The sequence below is a fragment of the Falco punctatus genome (assembly GCF_963210335.1).
Source record: "Falco punctatus genome assembly, chromosome: 10".
Taxonomy (NCBI): Eukaryota; Metazoa; Chordata; class Aves; order Falconiformes; family Falconidae; genus Falco; species Falco punctatus.
Window position 1 is genome coordinate 30,154,114 of NC_137590.1, and position 27,655 is coordinate 30,181,768.

At 44.0% G+C, this 27,655-nt stretch overlaps 1 protein-coding gene across 8 annotated transcripts in view; it reads left to right on the forward strand.

Moving 5' to 3' along the window:
- DENND2B (DENN domain containing 2B) overlaps positions 1 to 27,655 on the forward strand; it is a 181,545-nt gene that overhangs the window by 147,678 nt on the left and 6,212 nt on the right. For all 8 annotated transcript variants that reach the window (XM_080404649.1, XM_080404646.1, XM_080404652.1 and 5 more), the window contains 3 exons: positions 1,141 to 1,218; positions 5,128 to 5,268; positions 8,268 to 8,416. In XM_080404649.1, the coding sequence (XP_080260775.1) occupies positions 1,141 to 1,218; positions 5,128 to 5,268; positions 8,268 to 8,416 (368 nt within the window). The remainder of the gene's footprint in view (positions 1 to 1,140; positions 1,219 to 5,127; positions 5,269 to 8,267; positions 8,417 to 27,655) is intronic.

The window sequence follows — 27,655 nt, forward strand, 5'->3', positions numbered from 1 at the left end:
GTAGCTCCCAGATGAGGCAGCACCGGGACTTCCTTGCATTGTATCCTGGGACTGCATGTGACTGCATCTGAAGTCAACGACCTGCCCTCTTAAAATAACAGCCCCTAGGAAGTGTGTGCCTGCTGATCTGGTGAAAGTCAGTTGCAACTACGCAAAACTGGAACGCTGCATCTCAGCTTATTAAAAATACAGTGGGTAGCTGCTACGCATGGATGTCACTGCCATCTGTGCGCGTTGTGCACATGCAGGGCGCAGGCAGACCAGTTCTCTGCTCTGAGGGCCTTGCCAGTGAGGATGTTTTTTCTAAACTGCTCAGCACTGGCCTAATTCTGCTTCCTTTCCAGCAAACAAAGCTGAATGCAGCCAGTGGTTGTACCCTTCTTTCACACGCGGTGCGAGTGTGCCGTTCCCTGCAGCAGTGTAGGCAGGGTTGCAGAGTCCAGTGTGGGGAGGGAATACACTTCAGTCATGCCAGTTTAAACCCATTGTATTCTCTAGGAAGTATCTTCAATAGGATGGTTATAGAGGGTGGCCTTTATAGGTGGTTTTTGTTTGGGAGGGAGTGTGTGTGTGCGTCATTGGTTCATACTTGCCACTGTTTTTGAAGGGTTTTATGTTCATCTTGCGTTAATCTGAGGAAGTTCATGGTTTAGCTCATGCCGCTTGCCTTTCTTTAGGTCTGTGAGCTTGTTTTCTGTAAATTGAGCTCTCTTTGAACATCATGGAGTGAGTGGGGAACTAAAGGTATTATAACCTCCCTTAGCACTGTAGTTCTCATCTTCCAGCACATGGCCCCAGGGTGGCCCCACTCTTCATGCCACAGCAGGAGCAGAGGACAGTGATAGCACAGGCAAGAGTTACAGTCATAGTTAAATGTGCTTTTATGGCTGCAAGCTGGAGCGATATTGGAATACAACTCCAATGCGCTGTGATTTCCAAAGTGGATAAGCACTATTTACGCTTTGCAGTTTCCTGTCTTATGGAAGAAATATGGTGCTTTTCCAAGAGTAGCTATTTTGATGGAGAAACAGATAGTGAAAGATGCCACATGATGGCTAACTGTGTGATCAGAGAGAGAAGTGTATTTTCTTATGACTCCAAATTAATATGTAATTTTAATCTCCTTTCTACTGTTATCAGCCAAGTGGAAAAGGCCCACGCCTACCTGAAGTTTATTGTGTCATCAGCCGGCTGGGGTGCTTTGACTTATTTTCCAAGGTAAGAAGATTTTTTTTTTCCAATATTACTTTTTAATTTGATTGTTTACTGAGACACATCCACAGTGATGAACCAGACAAGAAGAATTTCTCCCTTTGATGGGAGATTACTGTATTTTACAGTTGCTGTTTTGGATATTCCATCCCTATTATTGGGTTCATCAAAGAATGTCCTATTACTTCTGTGACCGAGGCAGAACTTGATTCAAAAAACATCTGGGTGTCTGTATGATCTGGCTGACTGAAGTTTTTTCCATTGTTTTCTAAAGCCGTTCTGTGCTGAGCTGTAATTCTTGGCATCCAGCATTTGAATGATGGGCTGTACCACTTCTACTCCAATACCCCAGGGAATGATGAGGTTAAGAAAAAAGATTATTTGATGAGTGAATTCTATGTGCTTAGCTCTACTGACATGATTTTTTTATCTCTGGAGGCTAGGAAAGCACAGATAATCTTTTAATTGGCCTCCACATTAATGAATCCAAAGCTGCATTGTATGCTGATGTTGTTTACCATTTTGACACAAGAGTTTCAAGACAATAAGCAGGGTATTGCAGCTAAACCGGGGAACTGACTAGCCATAGAAACAGTCAACTGCCAGTCAGCTCCAGAGCCACAATCATTTTTCTTTTGTAAGACAAAAGGTTATTTCTGATTGATTAACATTTGAAATGTCTCTCTGACTGCCAGTTTAGGGCCTCCTAGTTCTCTGAGAGCATGTCCTTCAAAATCCAGTAAGCACTTCAGAGTATCATATAGGATTTTCTGGTGATTTGTGAAGAACAATATGTCTAATGTCAAATGACTGCCTTCCCCTTTTCCTATTTTGATACAGTGTTCAAGAAATGTTTTAAGTTGCCAGAGATTTTCACTTCAGATATGGGAAATCTCACATAACTTACACAGATTTTTTGTGTTCATTTGTATAGGAATAAAAAAAAAGAACATGTAAATCACTGAAGTTAATAAAAATCATAGCATTTATATTGTTCATATGATCTTGTAATCATACAGAATGTTATCTTCAAAGCAGGTTCCAAGCTTCTCTAGATAAAACTTCGTTTAACACAAATCTTGTGTGAAGAAAAACAGTTGGGTTGCAATAGTTAATTGCAATTCTGCTTCTGACCTCTTTCATAAAGCTCTGAAATCAAGGGTTTATAACAGCGTTGCTTAGACATAATATGTATCTAAACACAGATATCTGTGAGTGAAACAGAATGCATTGTTCTGGGAAGATAACACAGCTCACCAGACTCATGGTCTGGAGAGATGTCCTGAGGCTCTTTGTTTGCTTTTATGTTTTTATCTAATTTTGATAGTGCCTATTTTTCAAAGGAAAAGTTGGGAAAAGGGGGGGGGGGCGCAAAAAATATTAAAAAAAGGAAACTTTTAAGTATCTTCCTTACAACCAAGTATCACTGCACTGAGGTTTTAAGTCAGACAAGGAAGATCATTGCACCAAAATTGCAAATGATCTGCTTTCCCAGTTCAGTCTGTAACTTGAAAAAAAGTTTCTGATCATCCAGCCAAAATGAACCCAAGTTTGATGGTGAGTGTAGTTTCACTGGCAGGGGTTGTTCCCAGGCATTGTGGCAGGCAGGTCCTGGCCACGTGGACCACAAATTCGTGGTCTGGGGGGGAAGGCAGGCTCTCACTCAGTTGCATATTGGGCCCTGAAGGGGCTGTGACACACCTGTGCTCCTTTTCAACTACTGGTCTCATGGAGGGAGCTGGGCCACAAAAGGACCCCATCCACACTGGAGTCTGGCCACAGTGGCACTGTCCTACAGGGGGCTGGTCCCCTCCTGACAGTACGGGCAGCAGGGTGGGAGCAGGGTGTTTGGCAGCACACAGGGCTGATGCCAGCAGTGGGCTGGATTTAGCACAGCTCTTTAACACGCACTCCAAGCACCACATTTAGAAAGGGTTTGGACAAAACAGCTGTTGAATGAAGGAGGAAGAGCTTGAGCCTTAGCATCCCTGTTGGTTTTGAAGACAGATGTGTGGATGGAGACAGTCTTTTCTTCCAGCCTAGTAAGAGGAACCTGGGCTGTCCTGATTATTAAATCCAGTGAAAGACAGGAAAATTATCATGATGGTACACTTTGCTGAATTAGTCAAAGCAAGGAACAGTTGTCTTTACAGAAAACTATGAGTGATGAAAGACCGTGAGATATTAAACCTTGAATATTAGTTATCAGAAAAGCAAAAGGAGTCCTCTGTTTATAAATGTTTATCATTCTGTTTCTGATAGCCTGCATTATTTTCAACTTCTTCAAAGCCTTTCATGCTCACTGTTGTAATACCTACTGCTAACACAGACTTGAGAACCACAGATATATTCACTTTCAGCCAGTTCATTTGATCATGATTTCAACAGCTGGTTTTGACCATGTTATCTCCTGAGATCTCTGATACAACTTTTATTCAGTTTAAATGCTCCTTTTTATTTGTTTTGTGAAGGTTGTTGGAACAGTGATATGACACACACATGGCCCCCAACTCCAGCAACATAAAGCATCAAATAGTGACTGCAGAAAAGGAGATACATGTTAGGCATGTTACAACTGCATGCTGGCAGGGTGTAGAAGCACTAAGGGACCTGGGGTATAGCCTTGGTTCATTACTGCTTCCCATTTGGGCAGCTGGTTTTGTTTAGTGAGGATGGTTGTGCTCCAAATTACATCAGGAATGAAATTCATATCTTCGTTTATGGTTATCTGCCACTTCCGTGGGCTGGAATGCAAGCTATGTATATAGGGTCAGCTTTGCTTTAGTTAGGTCTTTAGCATGTTGCAAGGAAGAAGGGGAAACTATGCACCAGTGCATGCCTCTGTTGGCATTTGGTGTCATTAGCTATCGTTGTAAGTCACCAGCTTGTGCTTAAGTATCTTTTAATGTTCTGTTTCAGTGAAAAAGCATTTCCAAGAGAAACAAGGGGAAATGCCTGGCTCAGACCCACTAACTCGTGTATGGCCTTTTGCTCTTGAGTGGTGGTTAAAAGATCACCATTTCAGGTCAAACCACTAACTGCTTTGAAGCTTGTTTTCTCGTCTTCTTTAGGTTTATCATCTATATGGTCTGTCTAATGTGGGAAAACTTAGCTGTGATCTAATTTATGTTGGCCCATGTGACCAAAGAGAGAAGAAAATAATAGCCCTCTCTATCTGTAAGAAGTTCCATCTGCTGATTTCAGAACTGGATTGCCTGGTCTGTGTCATGTCAGACAGAAGATGACCTTAATGCAGGCATCCAGTGTAAACAGCTGGGCATGCTTTGTGAGGCTGCTGCTCGTGGTTGGCTCCAGCTCAGTACAGACTGCGACGTGACCACTGCCGCCACAGCCGGGACTCTTCCAGGAGCTCTTTCCTGGTGAACCTCTGCTGGTGTCTTAGTGTGACAGGGTTCCTTTTCTTGCTGGTCTGGCTTTTTCCTGCCCTCTCAGTTGAAATGGAAAAGATGCTCAGGGCAGAAGAAAGTGTTTCTCCTTAATGCATATTTCAAGATAAACCTCTGAGATGTGATGCTGACCTGGCCTGTGATCATGGGATTTGTCTAGATCTTTCTCTCCTTCAGCTTACCCTGTTGTTGAGGCAAAATCCCGACAATAGAAATCCCTTTTGCCATGCTGAGTCTCCTTTCTCCTCTCCAGATTTGTTATTTCTTCCTTGTCTCTGTGTTAAATGCATTCACAAACAGGCTCCGTTTTGTAACTGGAAAATATATAATTTTTAGAGTACAATCAAGTCCTGTGGCTTTAATGGTAGTGAAGAAATGCACGGCAGAGGAGAATTAAACTTAGCTCTGCCATGTGTTTAGGCACACGTGGATCAAAAGATGCTTCAAAAGTGTATATGGTGCTGACATGTTCTGTCCATTTCTCTCTCATGTCTTACTAATGGATCAGATCCTGGATGAGGTTGAAAGGAGAAGAGGAATATCTGCTGCCCTGGTTTATCCATTTATGAGGAGCCTGATGGAATCTCCTTTTCCTGCACCTGGAAAGACAATCAAAGTCAAAACCTTTCTGCCTGGAGCTGGAAACGAGGTAAAAAGCAACTGCAAACATTAAAAGTCAAAGCCTCCCCCAACATCACTCCAATATCAAACAGCAAAAGAAAACCAGGAGAAGACGTATGGATACCGCAAGGCATGTGAGGTGGCACACCCTCAAACTGAGCAGTGCAGGAGCAGCACCAGAGTTGATAAGATAGTGCTAGTTCCCACTGATGATTATAAGCCAACGTATTGTTATGCATTTGTTATTTTCCATTTATGAATAACCTGTGTTTAATGAAAAAAACCACAAACACCACAAATGTCCTAGTGTGCCTGGCCTAGTGCAGTTAACAGACTACAGTGTTGCTGGGCTTTATCACAGTGATAACAAGCAAGTATCAGTTTCCCATGCTGACTGTGCTTAAACAGTTTGGCCGCTGGTTGTTATTGCAAACCTCATTATACTGGTCCCGGCCTTGGTCGGGGGAGTGACCAGCAGCATTTCAACAACTCTTTTTGGCAATAAATACCCATTAACTGGACCTCAAAGAAATAGTCTATATTTGGAGAAGCATGTCATATAAAAGTTTGTGTGTGTGTGTGTGTATACGCATACATATAATAGATTTAATTTCCTTTTATTACTGACTCAAGTGGCTAGAAGCTTAGCATTATACAACATATGCCTTACTGGAAAATGGCAATATCGGTGCCTTGCTTAAAAAGTTTTTTGTAACTTGAAGCTTGCTAACCCTTCGCCATGTCAAGTTCTGCTCTCTGTATGTCCTTACGTAAGTACACAGTAGCTCCACTGAGATGGGCAAGCATACAGAGGAAATACATTACTGCAGATATAAATAGAATGTGGCCCAGATAGTTGAAGCAGGAAAAAAATTCCCCTCTCGGGTTATTTTACACTGCTTGGGGTTAGTTTTACAGTGCTAGTACTATTTTTACATTGAACAATATTTTCTCCAAGTGTAGTGCCACTGACTTCAGCAGAGTGGGCTTGTGATGTCACTTGGTATGAAATGTAAAGTGTTCCTTGCATAAGTGACTTGTGAGGCATGTTTAAGTCACAGGCATTTTCTTCTGGAGAAGCAAAAGAAAACTGAAGGGCTGATAGGTGTGACAGTGGTAAGATCTGATAATGCTTTTTTGATGTGAATATATCTGAGAATCGTGGATCTGCAACTCCTCTGTCCTCTGCCCAAGCTTCTGAACTCTCCCAGAGAAAAACATTGAGATAATTCCAAACAAACAACTCTCTTCTGGCTGAGCTTTGCTCTCTGTTATGCTAGTACAAACTTGTTATTTAAATGGAATGCACTGGCTTAATTAGGAACAGAATCTTGTCCTTCCATTGTGGCTCCTCTGGCCTAAACAAAGATGATGATTAATTGGGAAGTAGACAGTATATTTCTTTGTGATGAGGCAGACTGAAGCAGAAGGCTTTGCCAGGCAACAGAAAACATCCATGGCATTTGTAAAATCTGCCATAACTTGCATTGCATCCTACCCTGCAGCAAGATTTTAGTGTTGGAAGTTTTGCAGTGAAACCAGCTCCTCATGATGTGGCGCATAAAGGTGAGTGGAACTTGCAGTCCCCCTGCTGAGGAACGGATGGGGGCACCTTTGCTGAATATAAGAGAGGTCGGCAGGCAGCGTTTCCCAAGGAGGTATTCATGGGACACCATCACGCTGCAATTCGATTCTTACTGCTGTTTGGGGCAACAGCTGAGTGACGGGTATCTGATGCTCTGGCACCATAATGTTTCTATATTTCAGGCCTTAAAAAAAAACCAAATCTGTACAGAAATACTGTTCTAACAGTGGCATTCTTTTTCCAGTCCTATGTTACTCATCACAAACAGTATTACAATGAAACTGGTACGAACTGGTTTTGTTTCCAGTATCGCGTGGTCTTGATCATATCCTTAAAACAGTGTGCTTGTGAGGAATTTTGTCAGGGCTACTCCAGTTTAAACCCAATACAGTATGCTCATGGAATGTGGTGTCATGTGCATGAAAACATAAAAGTGGTCTAAAGCAATAAAGTGACGGTGATTTTTCGACATATGGAAAGAAGGAGATGTATGTATGTTCCTATTAATATGTCTTCAGAGATTTCAACACAGCTTCAAGTTAGCCAACTTTTCCCCTTTCCCTTCTGTTTCCTCAAATTCCTCAGTAGTTCATCATTTGCTGTCTTGCACTTCATATTTTTCTCCCTCTGTTACTCTCTTCATGTTATTTTTCCCTCTTCTTTTTTCTGTCCTCCGCCTTCAAGTTCCACATCTGAACATGTCAATTGCAGAGTAAAAGGAAGATATAATAAAGGAATCAAGCAAAAGGCATTTGAGAAAAGGAAGGAGAGGGCCTGAGGTCATGGATGAAGTATGAAAATTAGACTTTAAAGGGATGTCACAAGTCACCATCTAAGACCTTGTCCTGACTCCCCAGTTAAGTATATATATGTACATATATCTTTATGACAAAAAAAGCTTTTAAACATTATATAGTGAATTATGCATCATAGAAGAGTGAAAATGAAGTAAATTGGGTTTGCATTTTGACTGGCCTTTCAGTTCAGTCCCTGGCTTCTATCTAGATGTGAATTTGGATTGCTAGCCAAGTTCATAACCAAATTTACCTTGTCTGTATGGCTGTTTTAACCCTGTAAGCTTCCGGCTCCAGTGTTTGCAGTTTGTTACTTGGTTCATACTGTGGACTCAGCCAAGCTTTGCATCTCTGGCAGGGTGTTTAGAAGGCAGAATTATGCTTCCATCGGAAATGACAGCAGATTTAATGTGCACAACGGTATTCTGGGAAGAGGAATGACTTGATAGTGAATTGTGTAATATGCCCTTTCTCTGGAGTGCTGTGCCTCCGGCCTCAGTTTGCAAAAGAGGATGGGGGTCATTCTCTGTGTCCCCTCAACAGGAAAGCACAGAGCAGTGCTGGAGGGCCCAGGCTGGGGTGCTGGGCGCCCCTGGCACTGTCAGCCCTGACCAGTGATGCTGACTGATGTTTGTTGGATGTGTTCAGGTTATTGAGCTGCGGCGGCCCATGGACTCACGCCTGGAACATGTGGACTTTGAATGCCTTTTCAAGTGCCTCAGCATTCGTCAGATCATCAGGATCTTTGCTTCTCTCCTGTTGGAACGGCGTGTGATTTTTGTAGCAGATAAGCTCAGGTAAGCGGCAAAGGGACCTGAACCACACATTCAGGACAGTAGTATCTCTGGATACAAAACGCTTTATGAAATGTCCAGAATGGTTGTCAGATGTGAGGATCCTCTCACTGTAGGATTTAAATAATTTTTACATCAGTGGAATTATTTGCATCAGGTGGGACACGCATTTGCTATAAACCACTTGTGTCTTGCTTTCCCATCTGTAAAATGGTGCTACCAATACTCACCTGCTTCATAGTCAGCAAATTTTTGCACAGCATTTTGAAGCAATATAGACCTTAGCAACTTTTCATTTCAGGTTTTGGAACAGAGTAGTCATAAACAGTAGCAGAGATCGTCACTTTGTGGCCATGCAGGTCAGCCAGGCAGGAAAGTGGGGTGCTGTGAGTTCACCTGGTTTGCTCCATGCAGTACAGAGTTTGTAGTGGGGCTAGGTTTCAAATCCTGCACTACAAAACGCATCCAGCGGGAGTGTTAAGAATGCTATCATGGTCCATCCCAACTGGTTAAGGTATTTCTTCTGGTGCTCACATGTCCTGAAAATGTTTACTTTCCAAAGCTCCATCCTGGGCTCCTTGCTACATCCTTTCAACATACCTCTTACTTCCCTGCCCTTTGATTGCGGCCTCCCCTCCTTGGCTCCTCTGAGGTGTGAACTAACCCCAAGGTGTAAGGAGTGACAGCGACATGTCACAACTCCACATGACCTTTACCAAGGAAATGGGAGCTCTGTGCAGGCTGCACCCCTGCCCTGCAGAAAAGAATCATCCCTGGTTTAGATGCTTGTGTAATCCATACACAAAAGTATAGACATTGTAAAGAAGACGTTCTTTGCTGTGGCATGATAAGTAATGTGAGATGGCAAATAAAAATAAAGACCATAATTTATTAGACTCAGGAACATCCAGTGTCTTTTAAAAGGACACAAAGGACTGTATGGGTGGTTAAAAACACAGATGGATCTACCCAAACAAACTCTGTTAAACACTTTATCGGCCCCGACCTCCTCTGAATGACCGCCAGAAATAATAGCTACACTTAGTGGCCGCCAGTGTATACAATAGCAAAAATACTTTGCATAGTAAAAGCTTTACAACCTTTAGGGGAGAATTTCTTAAAGTTGCAGACCCTTCTCAGGTTATAAAGCTACTTCCTCAGCGGTCTTTTTTGTTGTCTAGATCAACAGGAGCATTTTATTTCATCCCTTCCCTTGTCAATAACCCTTAATTTGAACGACCATTTGGGATGACTTAATTTCACATAAACTCCTGGTGAGAACTGTGTAGCTGGTCTGGGGTTTCTGCAGCACTTCAGTACTGATATGAATCACACCATGAATATTGAGGCAGGTGGCTTTTGGAAATACTGTTGGTGTATTCCTTCTGACTTTTTCTACAGCATGCTTAATTACATCGTTCTGTCTGTTTCTCTTTTACCATTCATTTAGCAGAATTAGTGGCACCCACAACTCTGTAACTCGTAATGACATGGGTCTGCGTTCCTTCAAATGGCGCAGTGATTTGAGTGGAAAATCACAAAAATGGTACAGAGAAAATAAGGGCTGTGCTGTGCTGTGCTGCTGCCAACCGTTGCTCTGCTTTGAAGTTCCCAGTGACTTCTTTGTACTGTCCTGGTTTGGCAAAGTACCCCAAGCCTCGACCTGTGGACCACGGGCACAATGCTGCGGGGATGGCTTGCTGCAGGAGACATCCTCAGCCATGAGGGCTGGGACAGAAAGCAGCCATTCCCTGGAGCGTTTCTCTGGGACAGCTGGCCTAGCCAATGTCATATAACACTTATGGGCACTATTCAGAGAAAAGAAGCAACAATTAAACCTACTTTGACAGGCTTAAGGCAGCTTGGCTTGGAAAACAGTCATATTGCCAATGCTAAAGGCTCATGGTAAGCCAGGACTTCATCGGGCAACCAGGGTTTTATACACATTGCAAGCCCGATGGGAAGCTAACAGCTCAGGCTTGCCTGTGCAGTTACCTTTCTCCTGATAGCTGCCTAGTCCTACAGGGCTCAGAGCGGAGCGTAACGGTCCTGCTTACAGGCAAAGTGCTGCTGCTTTCCCTTTTGGCACACAGAAACAGAGCACCGAGACCAACCGGAACTGGAAATAATAAAGATCCCTTCCAGTAAACACATATCCAAACACTGCGCTCTGCCGCAACAACTGTTTTCCAGTGAACTGCTGTTTCTGTTGTGAGAGCGAGCCATCGGGTCGGGGGCCATCAGCACGTACTTTGAGAAGGGAGAGGACTCAGGTGGATCCAAGAGGCTTATGAGGTTTTGTGGTTGCTCCTGTAAGAAGGGACAGAACCTGTCTTATAAAAAGGTTTATATTCGTATACTTCATTATATCTGCATGTACCCTATATTATATCCATATACTTTGTTTTGTTGAAAAAGAGTATGACAAAATCTGCGTGGTAGATAAGTCCCTGGATTGATTTGTGAATCCTGAGCTCCTCTTCTGAACCCTCCAACCTGCTGTGTGACACACGCTGGAAACGTAGCACCTCTTCCTAATCTTTTGTCTGGTCTGTCTGGGATCCTAAATGCTCCAGGATGGAGGCTGCTTCTTGCTCTGTGTGTGCATGCGGCTCTACTTGATACAGTGTGGCCCCTCTCAGCACGGGGATCTAGGAGGTACTGTAAAATAGAAACTAATAATGAGTCCTTTGACAAAGGCCTGAAGAAAGTGACAGTGGATTTAAATTCAGTATTTACTGAGGTTTTCATGGTTTAAATGGGGATGAAGTCTAAAATGAAACACTCCGGCTTTGAGCTAATAACTGTCTGTCTTGGAACCTTCGCCTTGTCTGATGTGAATTTTGTTTATGGGCATCACAGCTGAAACTGAGGGAGTTTACCAGTAATGTGGAAAAAAAAAAAAAAGTGAAATATCTTACAGGTCCAGTCTGTGGGCCCAAAGAACGAGAGCAGGAAATTAAAAAGATTTTACAAGGGTTTGATTTCTGCATGTACCCAAAAAATAGCTTAGAAATAAATGATGTTGAGGCTTAGGCTTGAAACAATGAGATGCAGTGGGCTTTTGTGGCTGCCTGTTTAACAGGTCTCCAAGCAATAAATGATTTCACACATTATACAAGGTTGGGGAAGTCAGGGCTAGTGAAGTGAGATTAATTCAATAAATTGTTATTTATGGTTCTTACAGTGCCCAGAATGTGAAAATTTATAGTCCTTGATCTTTGCGCAGAAGAGGTTGCCATTTTTCAACACAGAAAGTGATGCTACCAGCAATGAGGAAACCATAGAAAGTTTTGAATGACAGGACTGTGAGGTTGCCTCGGTTGGATATGTGCAGTTAGGTTTGAGGGTTTTGTTCCCTGACAAGTTGCTTATCTATTTTTTTCTGCTTGAAATTGGGTGAATAAATCCCTGTGGCTATTTGCTCACCTTCAGAAATTCATTTGCATCTGGTAGTGGCCTTTCAGTAGTTTGCGTTTCACGAACAGTCAAGAAGATAACAGAGAAATAAAGATAACAGTAGAGAAACTTGGAAGAAGAACAACTCATAAAGGGGTAGCTTAAAGCTCCAGTTCCTTAAACATCTGCTGAAAGCACAACTGAGACAGTATGTTTCACCCCAGTTCCAATCCCCTTTCCAGCTGGGAGCCCCTGTTTGTGTTCCTGCTGCTCTGCCTGTTCACTCTGACCCTGAAACAACCCCGTGACTGCCAGCTGCAAAGGAAGAGCTGCTCTAGTGCAGTCTGCTGGGGTTTGCCAGGCAACAGATGCAGAAGTGGTGGGTTCTGGGACTCCGGGAACATTGGCATTGCTGCAGGCACAAAGGTAGCAACAGAAAATAAATAGAAAGCAAACACTGGAAGGAATATATTTCTCTGCTTGTTTTAATTTCATGCTGGGGAAACAAATTTGTGGACATGTTTGCTGAGGAGAGGTGATGTCTCCATGCAAGTGAGAACAGTCTCTTTGCCTTTTCCCCTGAATGTTTGGAGAGGGGAAAAGGAAGGCCTCGGGCATCTCAAGGTCCCTTTGTTATAACCCCTTTTTTCATAAGTAAAAAGCACTCTTGCTGTAATCCACTGTACTGTGAAGGACTCTGAGCACATTTTGCTTACATTTCACATGTGGGTCCAGTCCAATGCCAGCCAGAGCAGTGGGAGTGTTTGGATGAGACTTGTGGTTTGCTGTGGATCTCAATCCTAGCATATTCCTTTCAGCGGCCTTTCTGAAGCTTTAGGGGTTGTGGAAGGCTTCTATAGAGTCCCTGCTCTTGTAAAAGACAAAATAACATTTCATTGGTGTGAATTTTGTTTTTACGTGAGGTATTTCAGCTTCTTCTCAGTGAAGCAGGAGCATGGGCCTCAAGGAAAAAGTCTGATTTGACAGCGATGGGTTTTATGCTCCTAAATTGTACAGGTGAGCTTGGAAACATACCCCAAGGCGAAGGTGGGCCAGATGTTTAAGTGTCACTGCTAGCTCGGGAAGTCCCTCCTCCTGCTCCCCCTGTTGCTTCTGCCCTGCACCATGCTCTCCCTCACCCAGGAGGCTGTGCCAGCCCAGCCACAGTAGGAATTACTCATTTTGCAAAGTTTCTCCAAAGCAGATGGGTGCCTCGGCCGGGTCACACCAGGAGCTCCTGTGCTGGGAGAGGGGCAGAGCAGGGTACTGGGGGCTGGGGGTTGGCAGGAGCATTGGGATGGGCACGCTTCAGGGGTGGTGTTGCTACTGAAAGGTGTCTATTGTGCACCATCCTTAGGTGTGAGCCAGCTGCATTTACAATCTCTCATGTGAATAAACCCACCAGTTTTTACCCATGTGCAGGGGAGATTGGAGGGAATAAGGCTGAGGCAGTGTCGGATGAGAGCGAACTTCAGTGCAACTAAAGCTCCTGCTCATCAGTGCCTTCCTCCCTTAGGGATGGCCACAGATGACTTTGTCTTCCCAAGGAGGGATTTTTCCCCCTCCGTGTTTCTCAGCCCAGGCCCAGCATGGACCAGCAGTCTGTCAGCCGGTGTGCTGCAGCCCCCTGAAACCCTCCCCTGCCGTGCTTGCCCCATGAAGTCAAGAGGTGTTGTTGCAAGCAGAAGCAAGACACCTATGAGGTGGGAAGATTTTATCCTGTTACGGATAAAAAGCTTTTATCTTGTTGAGGGCAAAAACCTCCCTACCTCTCCCCAAAGTATTTTGGACTGCCAGGAGGGATCCATGTTCCAGCACAACTGTAGAAAGTCCAGGCAGATCCCAGACCTGACCAAAGGTTATGGGCTCCAGACAGAAACACTGACTAATGCAGGACTGAAGCATAAATATGTAAATACCAGGGGAAGTCATCCCGCAGGCACGTCTCTCTTAGCTTTGTGGAGCAAAAGGGGAGCAGAGTGTACTTGTATTCAAGGGCAAAGGCTTTCAGAATAAACAATGGCATTTCCCCAGTCTCAGGCACAGACACAGCTTAGGGCTGTCCGTGTTGTGTCCGGGACCTGCACGGAGTGTCGGTGCTTGTCACCTATTTGCGGCTGTTCTTTTGCACAGTTAGCAGCTGAGAGGCAGCCTGGGCCCCTCTCTCAGTGCCTACCTAGAAAAACGGTGTTAGGAATCCTTTAGCAGACAAGAAATCATAGCATAATCTTGTAGCTCAACTTAAAATATGCAAATTTAATTAGGTGATAAGTGGCAATGCTTTAGCAGCAAGAGTAAATCATTGTTCCTCAGCCCTGTAGCAAGATCAAGTGGAAAAGCACCAGTAGCTAAACTTTTGGGCAGATTACTAAAGTGAAAGCTCATTCCTTATTTCCTTGTTGTTTATTTTTTATTACCAGAAGTAGGGTATAATTCTTACAAACTATTCATGGCAATGGTAGGCCTGACCAGGCTCACCTGCTGCCTGGGGATGCTCCTTTCCAGTAGTCTGTCATACCGTAACACTTGTAAAATCTGCCAGCCTGTGGGTTAAAAGGTAAAAACGCATGTGTTAGGACAGAGAAAGTGTGCTCAGTAAACAGACAGTGAGCTTTGACCAGTAATAAAGATTTCCTTTACTTTCCCTGTCTAAAAAACCTCCACAAAAAAAAAAAGGTGAGGGAAATTTGATGACAAACACATGCCAGAAACCACCTTGTGAGGGAGAATTTACTCTTGCCAGCCTCTAACTGGTCTGTACCATGTCTGAGCGCAGGCTACAGGAGACACAACTGTGTTTTCTCTTGGTCCCATCTGGCACAGCCCTATACTGAGCTAGAAGTCCAGTTCTTTGCCTACAGAAAAACTGTTAGTTATCAGCTGTGCATTAAAGAAGGAGGTGTTTAGAGATGCAAGCTGCAGTACCTATGGGATGTGTAATAGCTCCCAGATCTTATGTCTAAACTGAGGAGAAGTATGGATTGCTGACATTTCTTCTGGTATTTTTTTATCCAAAGATCTTGAAGTGCTTTCTTAATACTGTCAGGATTATTGTCCTTGTCTGGTCTGACATGCTGAACATAAGCTAAAGAATTTCTTCCACTAATTTCTGCAGTGGAAGGAATGAGTCCTTGTATAATTATCCAATATGTAATCATGCCTAGTAGACAGACTTTATTCTACAGCAAAAACATCCATTTCTCATGTAAGTAACCAGAGAGTTTCCATTTCCTCCAGTGAGAGCCAGATCAGCCCCCACTGAGGAGTGATTTAGAGCCCGCAGACCACCCCTGCTTTACCTAAGGGACAACAGCTTGCAGCCCCTTCATCTTTTCTAAAAGAAGCATCCTCTAGAGTCTGTCTGATTCTCCGTTACCTACCCCGCAATCGCTTTTCTTTTGTGAGACTGTTTTTTCTCAGTCTGCTTGCACTATGAAGCATCACTAAGTAGAAACATACATACTTAAAAAAAACTTAAGCCTTCTGTAACATATGTGATTATTTGGCCTGATGTAGCTGCAATTTCTTGATATTCTGCTGCTTTCCTTCCTACCAAATACAGCTAGCAATCTTGTTTGAGTAGGACGTTTCTGTGCAGCCCAGTCCTGCAAGATCCTGAGCACCTTGTCTTACAGTCTAAATGCTAGGATGTAAGGTGTTCAATGTGATGTGAAATTGGTGGTTTAAGGTAACTAGCAGAGCTGTCTCTCTAGACTTTTGAGAGAGATTTTGCACTTTATTCCCCCCTCTCAAGTTATACTTGCATTTTGTACCACTTGGATTACATTTCTCTGGCACTCAGGTTCTGTGATGACTGATGCCAACCGAGGAGCTGTGCATGGACAGTAGGAAAATGTGTGTCAGGCAGAAGAGACAGCCTGAGAAACAAAATGAACTTTCTAAGTCTCTGGCTCGTTTAAGATTTCACAGTCCCAGTGAAAAGCAATTTAATAATGGCATTTTTAATATGCAGTAAATTTTGATGCATTTTTAATATGCTGTGTCCTAGGAAGGGTAGAGCTTGTGTGATTTTCCTTTACCTCCTTTCCTCTTGCCCTCCTTTCCAGTAGTATTTATTCATGTCACTTCAGGCTTCGGCCAGTGCAGTACAGTGGGAAAACTTGATCGTTTTTCCACTTACAATTTGTGCAACCAAATTCACTCTCTTCCCTTTCCCCGTGAAAGGGAATGGGATAGGAAGATGACCATGTTGTTTGGTGATTCTCTTCTGGATTGCTTAGTGGCACAATAACCATATGACCGTAAGTTCCAACATTTTCCTAGCTCAGCTTCTAGCTCCCGGCAAGGGGTTTAGACAGATTCCCTCTTTTCAGCTCTTGAATGAGAAGGCTTAGGGGGTTGGGATTGCTCTTCTCCTCCTTTGTTACTACCTAGAAAAACTCTCCATCCTACTTCACAGCTGTCCTGTTGTTAATAGTGCAGTGATTGTGAATCTCAAACCACCAGTGTGAACATTAACAAGGACTGGCGGGAGCAAAGGTCCCCAGTGTGGAAAGAACAAGTAGTTGGCGCTCCTGGAGCATCTGGGCCAGAACCACTTTTGTTATGGATTTGTGCTAAGAAACTGTCCTGCAGGAGGGGACTGGATAACTCTGTGGGCACTATGGATAACTGTCCACTTTGAAACATTGGGGTTTTTTTCTTGTAACCACCTGACAAAGCTTGGGCGGGTGGCTGATGTGTGAAAGCAATGTCTTTTTGCCCAAAATCCTATTTGCTTGAGCTTTGTGGAAAGCATGTTGAGCACCAGCTCCTTGAAAAGCCAAATCTTTGTTCTGAAGGGCACTTTGTGTGTCTCTTTCTCTAGGGGCTGTCATGTGCCTCTCTTATGCAGAAGCATTATGGGACGAAGAAATGTCTTTGTTAAAACCACATTCCCCTTCAATCAACCTTTTGCTGCTTTCTTTTAAATTAAGTACTGCAGAGGTATTCTGAGAGAGAGAGTGGGGAGAGGTGGCGGGTGGCAGTGGGATGGGGGGAGGGGAGGGCGTGAGAGAGATCCTAACAGTGCGTTCTCTGGTCTTCAGCTCCATGTCATGCAACCTTGACCTGTGCCATGAGCCGGGGTCATGCTTTGCAGTTATCTGTGGGACCTCAGACTGTCTGTCACTCAGGTGTTCCAGGAAGGTGGGAGCTGGATTCTGAAAACACAGCTCTTAATAAGACAAATAATTCACTAATTTGTGTAAAATTATGATAATGTTTGGAAATTTTTCATAAATTATCTGTCTTTTAATATTTGGAAGAAAAACAGAAAGGAAGTATCCTGTATAGTCAAAACGAACCTGCACTTACTACTTCTTTGGCAATATTACAAATAACATTGAAAATCTGAATAACTTTGAGTGACTGACAAATCCAGCAGCTTTAAAATGGGAATATCTGAGGACACATCATATTTCAGTCCATCTCTGTTTAGCTAGGAGACATCATCCCATCAGGATAGGCAGCTACAGGGTGCTGGGTGTTCCTGACATCACCTCCTGGCTGCACTACGGCATTGGAACATACCTGCTTATTCCTTAAGCCATTGGCTGTAAATTACAGTTGGGCACGGATTGCTGCAGCAGCCCTCCCGCGTAACAACGTGGGCTACCAGGAGCATCACAGCCATAGTCTTTCATCTCTTCTGTTGTAATCTTAGAAAACCCTAAATTTGAAGTTCCTTGTTCTTAGCATGTATCTTAGCACAGAGCTGAGTGTATCAATCAATATATGGCCCAAAGTTCTGTGATGTTCTCTGTTCCGCTATGACAGGATGTTTACAGTGACAGAAAAGCTTTTCTGTCCTCATGCTTTTGAACAAACTTTCACGGGGGAGCGATGAAAGGACAAGCACACGCTGTGGCAGGCTGTCACCCCTTCTGTTCCACATTGCCTGGTGTACTCGTTAAGTGCTGTGGGGGTGTGTTCAGGTAATTACAGCAAGGGTGCTGATGCAGCCTCGCTGGTGGGATAAGATAGCACAAGACAGAGGATGTTGCAAGCTTAAGCTAAAGGGGATGTGGTCAGAGAAGAGTTTATGGATGAAGATGCTGCCTACTCAATTTTCTGTGAAATATGGTAAGGAGGGACTAGAAAAGCAACACAGAGGATGATGCAAACTGTTGGGCAAGTCTGCTGCATGAACCGTAGTTGACACGGCAAACCATGGCTCCATGAATTAAGCTCAGAGAAAACAATTCCAGAAACGGGGTTGTAGCCATTGTGTTTGTCTTAAAAATCCACCTGGAATCATCAGTTCCACAGAAGAATCGGTGCCTGCGTTCTCTGTAACTCAGCATCAGTCATCACTGGAGCGTGTCCCAGAATTAATGGTGTCACTGGTGCCCCACTGGTACGGAACTGCAGCACTGCTTCCGTCAGACGGGTGAGGTCATATTGTGATTACTTTATGAGACTTTTACAAGCTTGGCTTTTCTCAGGCTGCATGGTAGAAAGCACCAGAAAAAGATCTGACATGTGAGTCATTTCTTGCAAAACAAGGTTTGGGCTTGGCTTATTTTCAAGGGGGAGAAACCACCATTTGAGGGGTGTGAGGGTTAAGGAGCTACACTCTTTGAGTTGTAAGCGTAGTTAAGAAGGACTGATGATAATTGGGCTGATGTGATGTGGAAAGTATGCATTTCCTCCTTAGTCTGTGCCCCCTTCTCTCTGCCAGTGTTATCGCTGAGGCCTTGTTTGCACTCCGTGAGATAGCGTAAAGGTCATTTGCAGCAAATGTGTCAGCATTCGAATTAGGGGAGCCAGTGTGACTTGACTTTGCCTTTCACCTCTGGCAAAAGCACAGTTCGGTTCTCACTTTTGGATCAGGCTGCTGCTTGCCATGTGCTTGCCTGTGCCTTGCTCAGGAGGTGAGGAAGCAGTGGATGTACCCTGGAGGCTGATGGGCATGACGCAAAAGCAGTGCTCCTGGTTTGTGACACCATCACCCACCCTGGGAAACGTTCATCTCTTGTATAGTATTTTTCCTTTGTCAAGCTCTTGTGCAGAGTGAGAGATTTTCACCTGCTTCTGGACTAAGAGTTGTTAGCTCACTGCTGCGGCTGGGTAATACATGCTACAGTCCATAACAGACAGGGGGAGATCTCTCATTTGTGCTTTAGAGAGCTCTTTACCCAGTTGCAGAGATCCACTGTAGCAGTGTTTGCTGTAGTGTGTGTAATGATTGTTATGAAATGTTCAGAACTGGCTGCTGCATTTGAGTTGGCTCGAATGGACTTGGCTCACCGTGAACCTCACATGAATTATATGTGTTCCCCTCCACCATGATCACATTTACACTAAAGAATTCCCTGTTTTATTTAGACACTAGGAGCAGAGCTTTCTATTGACAGGTCTCCCCTAACATTAAGAGAAAAAGTAACCTAAAATATACACGTACAGTTTTGTCCATGTTTCCTGAAAAGAAGGCTCTTGGGTATTGATTAGAGATACAGTATTAGCTGCATACTTCGGGGCAGCAACTAAAGACCTCATGTTGTGACTCTTAGTTTACCTCTTACTTAAGTGTTTGCTTTAAAAAAGAAATCACAATACAAAATATTACTCTGGCTTTTACAGCCTAAACTTGCTCAATTTTTAATGTAATAGGCACCCATGACTTTGATTTTGAACATCTCACTGATGATTCTAGAGAAAGGTCAGATTTATTAACAGGAAATTCAGAGAGTTCAGAACCCTCTTTTGAGTCACGTATGCAACCGCTCCTTCCAAAACTTCCTGCAGCTACCCAGATTTTCACAGATTTGCCTGAAGGTCAGGTGAGGAGAGGAGCCTTGGTAGTGGTAGGGGAGCACTCCTCCCTGGGGACCCCTACACAGAGGTGGGCCCTTTACAGAAGGATTCTGCCACAGGGAATTCTCACTCAAGGAGGCTGAAATCTAGTTATTTAATTTAAAATTAAATTACATTATTAAAAGTTAACAAATACATTAATAATACATCAGCAGTAAATGAAATTTATTTAATAGCCTAAAGAATTACAGTCTGTACTTCCAAAGCACCTAATAAAGGCTTGAAGGATTCTCTGTAGTTTGCTTTACCCCTGAAGGGTTTCTAGAAAAGCAAAAAATTGTTCAGATTTCAGAAGCTGAAACATGACTTGCTGATGAGAAAGGCTGACTTCACAGCCATTCAGAGAGTGCTCTTCCACAGCAGCCTCATGGGTCCAAAGGGGCTGCCACATATTGTGGTCTTGTGTGTGTACGTGGGGACTGATCTGATTATAGTGGAAGCAGACAAAGAAAAGGTCTTTGAGGCTTCATTTCAGCGAAGTATTTCAGCACAATGAAAGTAAGTTAAGACTGAAACTTGTGCTGAATACTTTGCTGAATCAAAGCCTAAAACAGTAGTTTGCCTGGCCCCTCATGCTTTGTTTTAATTGGTGAACCCAGGTATGAACTGACTATAATTCCTGCTGCTTTGTAATCATTAGAAATATTTTTTCTATCAGTGTCCAGATAAATTACTGTATTAGAATTCATTTGGGTCAAACAGCAATAAGCTGAGCACCAATTCTGGTGTTTGTTTTGATCATAATCTTCTGTCTCTCGCATACAGGTAAATATAATGGTCGTGGAGGAAAACTGTCTTTTCAGTTTGAAAATTATTGCTGGTAGAAACTGCATTTTTGTGTCTGTCTGCTTATCAGCAGGCTGTGCGTAGTGGGGCACAGGGGAAGCAGTACCGAGGTGCCTGAATCGTATGAGCACTGGCTATGTTTGGCCTGCACCTGTACCACGAGCAGGCTTTGAGCCACATCTTCAGCTGTGCCAGTGTCTGACCTTCCCTCCTGCAGCAGCAGCCCCTCTCAGCATCTCTGGTACCAACTGGGGGTGGGTAATGGCTATCAGACAGCCTCACAGCCCTTCCATCTGCCTATAGCAACAGGGACAGGGAAAAAGTGTCACAGGGACCTAATAATCTGGCTGCACATGCATGGCAGCTTTATCCACATTCCTATTAAATTGTTTTCCCTGGTTCTTGCATCGTTCGGCTCAGCCAGACACTGTCTTGTCCCTTAGTTTTGCATCCCAGCCTCTTTGCCCTCAGTTCACGTTTCCCAGGCTCATCTTCCTTCCCTCCCAGTTCTGCCTCACAGGTTTTATTTTTATCTATTTGCATTTAATTCGGCCTCCTCCCTTTCCTTCCTTCCTTTCCTTCCTTTCCTTCCTTTCCTTCTCTTCCTTTCCCTAGGGTTGGTTCCCTGCAGGATGAAGATGATCTTCCTCTCCCAGATAAGCCTCCCATTTCTCTGTGTAGCCCAGGGCTACAATGGAAAGGAACGTGCTGCTCAGTGTGAACAACAACTTCTGAAGAAATCAGCAGCTAAATAAGTCTCTTATTAATGTGCACAAAATTATTATTTTAAGTTGGCTTCTAATGTAACCGCATCAGAGTGAATTTAGGCATCACTGTTAGAAGTCCTTGGCATACAGGGCACTCCCTCCTGCCAGCCTTCAAGTCCTTGCCATGAAAACTTGCCACCGTTTCACAAAAAAGGGCAGCAAAGATGTTTTATATAACAAAATAATATTATTTTTTATCTGGCTTTGCAAGCAAACTGATCTGATGCCTAGCAAGGGGATTGGATCAGCTGACCTCCTGAGGTCTCTTCCCACCTGAATTCCTTTATGTTTCTATATAATTTTGCCTGAAATTGAAAAACAAAAGAGTTCTCTGGAGGCAGACACACAAGCTTAAAAACTTAAGTGAAAACAAGTTAAATTCTGAATCCCGATCATGTGAAAATGGTGCCTTACAAATGCAAGCAATCCTACAGACAGGCGGGTCTCCCAGACCCGTCAGTAATTGCAGGGCTTGTACATGGGCACGCAGAGGTACCCTTTAATCCCCAATCAGCAGTGCTGTTACCCGTGACAGCTCCCCTTCTCAAAAATCTCCATTTCAGCGTCGCTTCAGTATTAGTTTACCAGCACAAAGGTGTTTACTGCTTCATGTTGCTCCTGGTGAGAAGGTTATCCCATATGCTTCCAGCGGCCACAGCCCCCTCCCCAGCCCTCCCCGCACCCGATGCTGCGTCTCTGAGTGTGCCTGTTGTTCTGAGTGCGTGTGCTTGCACATTCTGAACTTGGGGCTGCAGCTGTGCACTCAGATGGCTCCATCGCAATGCTCTCTTTTCCTCTAGCAATGACTCACGTGATTTTATTTTGAAATGTTCACAGGGTAGGTCTGCTTGCTGAGAAGCTGCAAAAATGTCATTTCTTTGGTTTGAGTCAAAAGAGAGGAACTGGAGATTTTTTTTCCCTTGTAAACACGGTAGAGTGGTAAGAAAGGAACAATCAGCAATAATTGTGTATAGGAAGAAACACTGTCGTGTCTGGCACGTTCATGCTGGATAGAAAACTGGAGATGTCCTGTGCCACTGTATCAAAGACTTCCTTGAATTCTCATTTTATTCCTCCGTGCCCTGTTTGGTGAGTAGCTGCTGGTATCTAGGTTAACGAAACCCATGCCCTCACAGCATAGCAGCCTGGGGAGTGAAGCAAAAGCCATTGATCTGGGGGGCTCTGGGAGCACACAGCTTCAGAAGAACAGTGTCTGGGGGTCAAGGGGGTACTGGGGCTGAGCGCCCACACTGTGGACCAAGGGGAAAGCGGTAACATCTCCCTGCTGTCAGCCAGCTCTTCTGACAGGGCAGGGATCCTCCAGGGCTTGCTTTAAAAGCTGATTGCCTGCAGGAATGCTGCAGGAGCTGATTACAGTGAGACAGCTGGAGTATGGAGACTGTCACTTTTGATACCGATGTGTTTTTATTTATATCTTGTCCCTGATGCTATTACTTAGTCTTAACCACCTGAATAATAGTGCTGCTGTTATTTATTCTTACACACCCAGAGAAACCTTTATTTTTTCACAGCTTAGGTGTGTTTGCTGTCCGGCACAGCACAGTTTTGCTCTGAATTACAGCCTGCACAGTAACAGTAACACTGTATGCTCTCCACTCCCACCCAAACTATAGCAGTCTGCTACAATTTTGACTTCCATTTCTCTTTAATTGATGCTTTTCAAGGTTTCTGCCTTGTCCTTCCCCTCTGTCTTTGCGGTCTGTGTGTGCTGGAGGGGAGGCGGGACGAATCCTTAGCCCTGTAGCCTTTTCCCAGAGTCTTTGACAGAGTCCTCTGCAAATCTCAGACCATTTTATCCTGCAGAGTTGTCACGCATGTCTCTCTGTCAGAGGCTGGAGCTAATCCAGGATCTGGGGAGACATTGAAGGGTGCAGGAGGGAAGTGTCAGGCATCTGGTTTTGCTACACAGTTCATCGATGGCACATGGGTAGGAGCTCTCCCAGAAAAGCACGGCCGTGGCCTGTGGCAAGGCACATGGGTGTGTAATACCCACCTGAGTCGAGGTGTTACACCTGGGAAGGATGGAGCCTCCGAAGTCCAACCTCAGGTGGGAGGGAACTCTCCCCAGCAGACGAGAGGGTGTGGGTCAGGGAGGTAACTCTGTTGCAGAGCAGCATATATGCATTAACACAGCAGAGGGAAGAGTTCAGCAGATGTGGGCAGAGTAACGTAATTAGCAGGGAGAAATGAGAAACGTGAAAAGATTGTGGAAAAGTAAATGTGGGCAGTGGAAACACTTCTTTGTGAATTTATATTTTTGGCAATGTTTTTCCGTCTGAGGAAGTAGATTCTAGAAGATTAGTCAGTCCCCGTCCTGTGCATGGTCCAGAGCATTGGTATAGCACAGAGCTGACATCAGCCCTGGGGTGATGGAGCTGCTGTGTGGCATAGCCCTGCACGTGAAGGGGTGGTCCTCCCTCCTCTCCTGGCTGAGTAAGTTTGTCTGTCCCTTGGGAGAGGAGGAGGAGGAAGGGGAAGGGATATTCTCACCTTCCCTTCCTTCCATGTAAATGCCAAAATGACCGTGGAGGTGCATGAGAGGAGCAAGGTGGGATCAGGGAGCCCTGCAGCAAGTGGTTGTCTGTGCTAGAGGCTTAGTCCTGGACTTAGGAGATGCTCAGTGTGCAAGGCTGCCTTGGGTCTGTGAGAAATGGAAGGTGGTAGAGGAGGAAGTGAGAAGGAATATGACTTTCAGCTATTGTTACAGAGAAAAGAGAGTTATCAAGTGTTTCTGTGGAATATTTCTAATGTGAGTAGTATGTGTAGCTGAATAAGACTTCAGCATTTTGTGAGAGTTGGTGACACATCCAGCTCCAGCACCCGCATCAGCATGCTCCCCACAGCCAGGGCAGGGTCCGGTCACTGTTCAACAGCAGACGTGTGTTTCTCAGAACATGGTAATTGTGCTGTGATTAGATATTAATATAGCCTAGACTTGGGGTTTTTTGTTGGTTGACCAACCCAGAAATTGATAGCGGACATCCTCCTGTCTAAAGGACAGTAAATGTTCTTGTTAAGTCACATGAATTTGCTTCTGACGTGGGCCTAAACCATGATCAGAAGCAGTCTCAACAATTCAGCTGAGTCATGGTAATGTCTGAAATTTCTGTGCCTCAGCTCTTAGTCTGAGCCTTGCGTCTCCCCAGCCAAGTACACGACAAGGAAAAGTTTCTGTGTGCTATCATGAGGAAATGATCTAGAAAACCAAATAGCCCAGAGGAAAGTAAATCAACTTTGAGTAGGAGAGAAGCGTTATCATCTTTTGTCTGTAACATGATAAAAGACCTCTTTATCGAGAGAAATTTGTAATTAAGCAAGCCTCAATAAGACTTTATAATCTCATATTAAAACTTGCATGGCAAGAAGATCAAACATTGATTTTTTTTTTTAATCTAGTGAATAAAAGGCATAGGAAAAACCAAAACTTGGGCAAATTCCAAATAATTTTTAGCAAGATGATAACCATAGGAAAAAAAGAAGCCCAAACCAACTAGAAGGAGAAGTGATGGATTGCCTATGTTTTGAAATCAATTGAAAGTGGGTATTTTTCTAGAAATTGTTCACTAATTCTGCTTTAGTGGAGTGCAAATTATCGGGATGAGTACAGTCTAATGGGATGAGTTTGGTGGCACAGGCTGTGTATGTATCCAGTACGGCTGGATAATAGCCTTACATACCTGTGTGTAAGAAAATTCCCTTTTCCCACAAAACTGGCACACACAGTCACCTTTTCACAGTCAGTGTAGCCTTATCCCGCGTGTATGGTTACACGTGCGTGCAGGACAGTGGGTAGCTGGCAGCAGGGATGCCTGCTGGGTGTCAGCAGGTGCTTCACACGGGCAGAGCATCACAGGCCAGCAGAAGAGTCCGCATCTCCGTGCTGGGCTGAGAGCTTGGCCTTACTGCTGCCAGTTTTTTGGGGGAAGGAGGGAATGCTGGCACCCCGGGCACAGCTCACCCCATGCTGTAGGGGGGTGGCTGGAGCCCCGGGATTGTCACAGCATGTCTCCCACTTGTACATGACTCTGGCAGCGGTTCCTCTCTGAAGTGTGTGATGGGTTATGCTCCTCATTAGTGTGTGATTCATGCAATGGTTTGGTTTCTTGCGCCCATGTAGGAAATTACCTGCATATGGGTAATATAAGAAATGTTTTCCAGTAGAACGACAGCTAGAACATTATGCAGTGCTCTTGTAAAACTGCACAGACCAAATGAAAAAGCCCACTCTCAAAACCAGCTCTCTGGATTACCAGAACTGCCCTAGACTATTAAAAGTGAAAATATTTTGAAAATCTGATTTCTTTGATTATTCTGTTGCTTTACTTCATGTGCTTCACACACCTTAAAGAAAATAAATCATCTGACTTCTTATTTCTCATAAACAAGAACAGTGGGACAATGTGTGGGTTGCACATCTTGAAAGGAAAAACTGGAGTGGACTTGGTTTCCCAGGGTAGGGCTTTCTTTTTTAATTTACCAAACACACTTCTCATGAATATACTCTTTTAAAAGGAACTGAACCATATTTTAGAGATGTAAACTGGGGTCTCCCTTACATCCATCACCTCTGAATTTTTACTTGATGGCATGTAGAAACCTCACACTGAAGTGAAAGATGTGTGTCCTTTCTAAATAGGAATCTTTCCAGCTACGGAGGAGACGCAGGCACTTTGCCCGAGCAGGAGTTTACAGCACATGGGACGAGCAGCGCTGGGCAGGAGGGCAGCAGGCAGTTCTGGGGCTGAACGTTCAGAGCGAGCGTTTCATGGGGGTCAGCCTGAGATGCTTCACAGAGAAAGATTTTCTGAGACTGAATTTTGAAAAAGTGTGCAGAGCCTTAAAATGCACAGGCTGAGGTGCTGGCAGGGGCAGGGGCGTGACCGGTGGGACACTGGCAGGGCAGAGCAGTGTGCTGCTGCGGGACACCCCCTCCATGACTGCTTGCTGCATTCAGCTGCTGCCTTGCCCCAGCCAGCTCTCGAGAAAGCTCTGGAAGAGGAACCAGTGTCCTGGGCCTGAGCCCGAAGCCTTCCCTAGCGTGGGAATAGCACACACGAGAGGATGCAGGGGCTGATTTACGTCACAGCACTGCGTGTAAAATAACAAGTTACAAAAGGGCATTCTATAGAAAGGAAAAAGTACTAACCGAGTATCAGAAGAATGTTTTCCTGCTTTTAGCTTAACATGGCTCTTTTTTTAGTCACTCGGCTAAGATGACTGAATTTGTAGTAGTTGAAAACACTGCAGACTCATTGAAGTGAGCTTGAGAAAGTGCTGGGAGCTGTACCATGCTCCAGAGCTCTTCTCAAACACAGCACTGTGCTTGCTGTGGTCTCTCGAGACCAAAATACAAAGCAATGCCAGCACCATTGCCTGCTACTAAAAAAAAAATAAATAAATGGAGAAATGCATCATTTTACAAGAAACCTGTGTCAGGCAGTGTATGTTATAAAGATATGCTGTGATTGACAAATCTTAAAGGAAATGTTAGGTAAACCCAGCTCAACAGATTATTTGCAGTAAAAGACAAGCATTGGCTTCTCCCCAGCCGTTTTCTCTTTCTCCTCTAATTCTTACTTTTCCCATTCAGCAGACTTCAAAGGTTAATCACTGACAGGAACAAACAGGTGAAGAAACCTTTCTCATGGCCTTGGAATAATCCACAACTAAAAATGCTCACAAGGGTTGTTCTGGTGGAAGTCTGATGCCACCTAAAGTCTCCAACAAACCTTGCAGTAGAAGAAATCGGCATTTCTCCCCAGCATTCTCAAGCAGGAACAGCTCTGAAGTTATTAGTTATTTATAGTTCTTTGTGGCTACATTAAGCACAGCAGAAGTTTGTGCTGTGAGAAAATTAGCTCAGTCATACTAGGCTGGGTACAAATCCAAATTTCTGTCATCCTCAGCCTGTGAGAAGCAGACGTTGTAACACAGTCCAAAATCAAAGCTCTGAAACGGAGAGCCTGTCTTTATTCCCCGGATGATAAAACTAGCTTGGTAATGATATTCCTTTATTTTTAACATTTGGAAACCATGTGGCAGTAGAAGGTAATCAGATTCAGTAGGTGGAAGGACAATGTGTGCAAGACATTTTCCACAAATTATATCAAGCCTTAATGTTTAGTGGGTACAAGTGTGTATATTAGAGTACTCCACTGAGTAGGGTTAATACCTTTATCGCTAGAATTGGTCAATAAGCCTGTTAAAGTGTATTACAATAAAAATCTGTTGTTGTCACAAAAACGCACAAAATTTGAAAAATGTGTTGCTTTAACACATTTTTTTGGGGAGTAAGTATTGATTGTTGGGTTTTTTTACATTAGTAGAGCTTTTATTTAGGATTTCTTTTTCTTCAGTTTTGTTTTTTATTTTCCCTTCTTTGTGTGTTAGCGCGGGATGTAGGAACATCATGTTATGTGTTTTTACTACCAACATGGTCGTAACAGCTAAA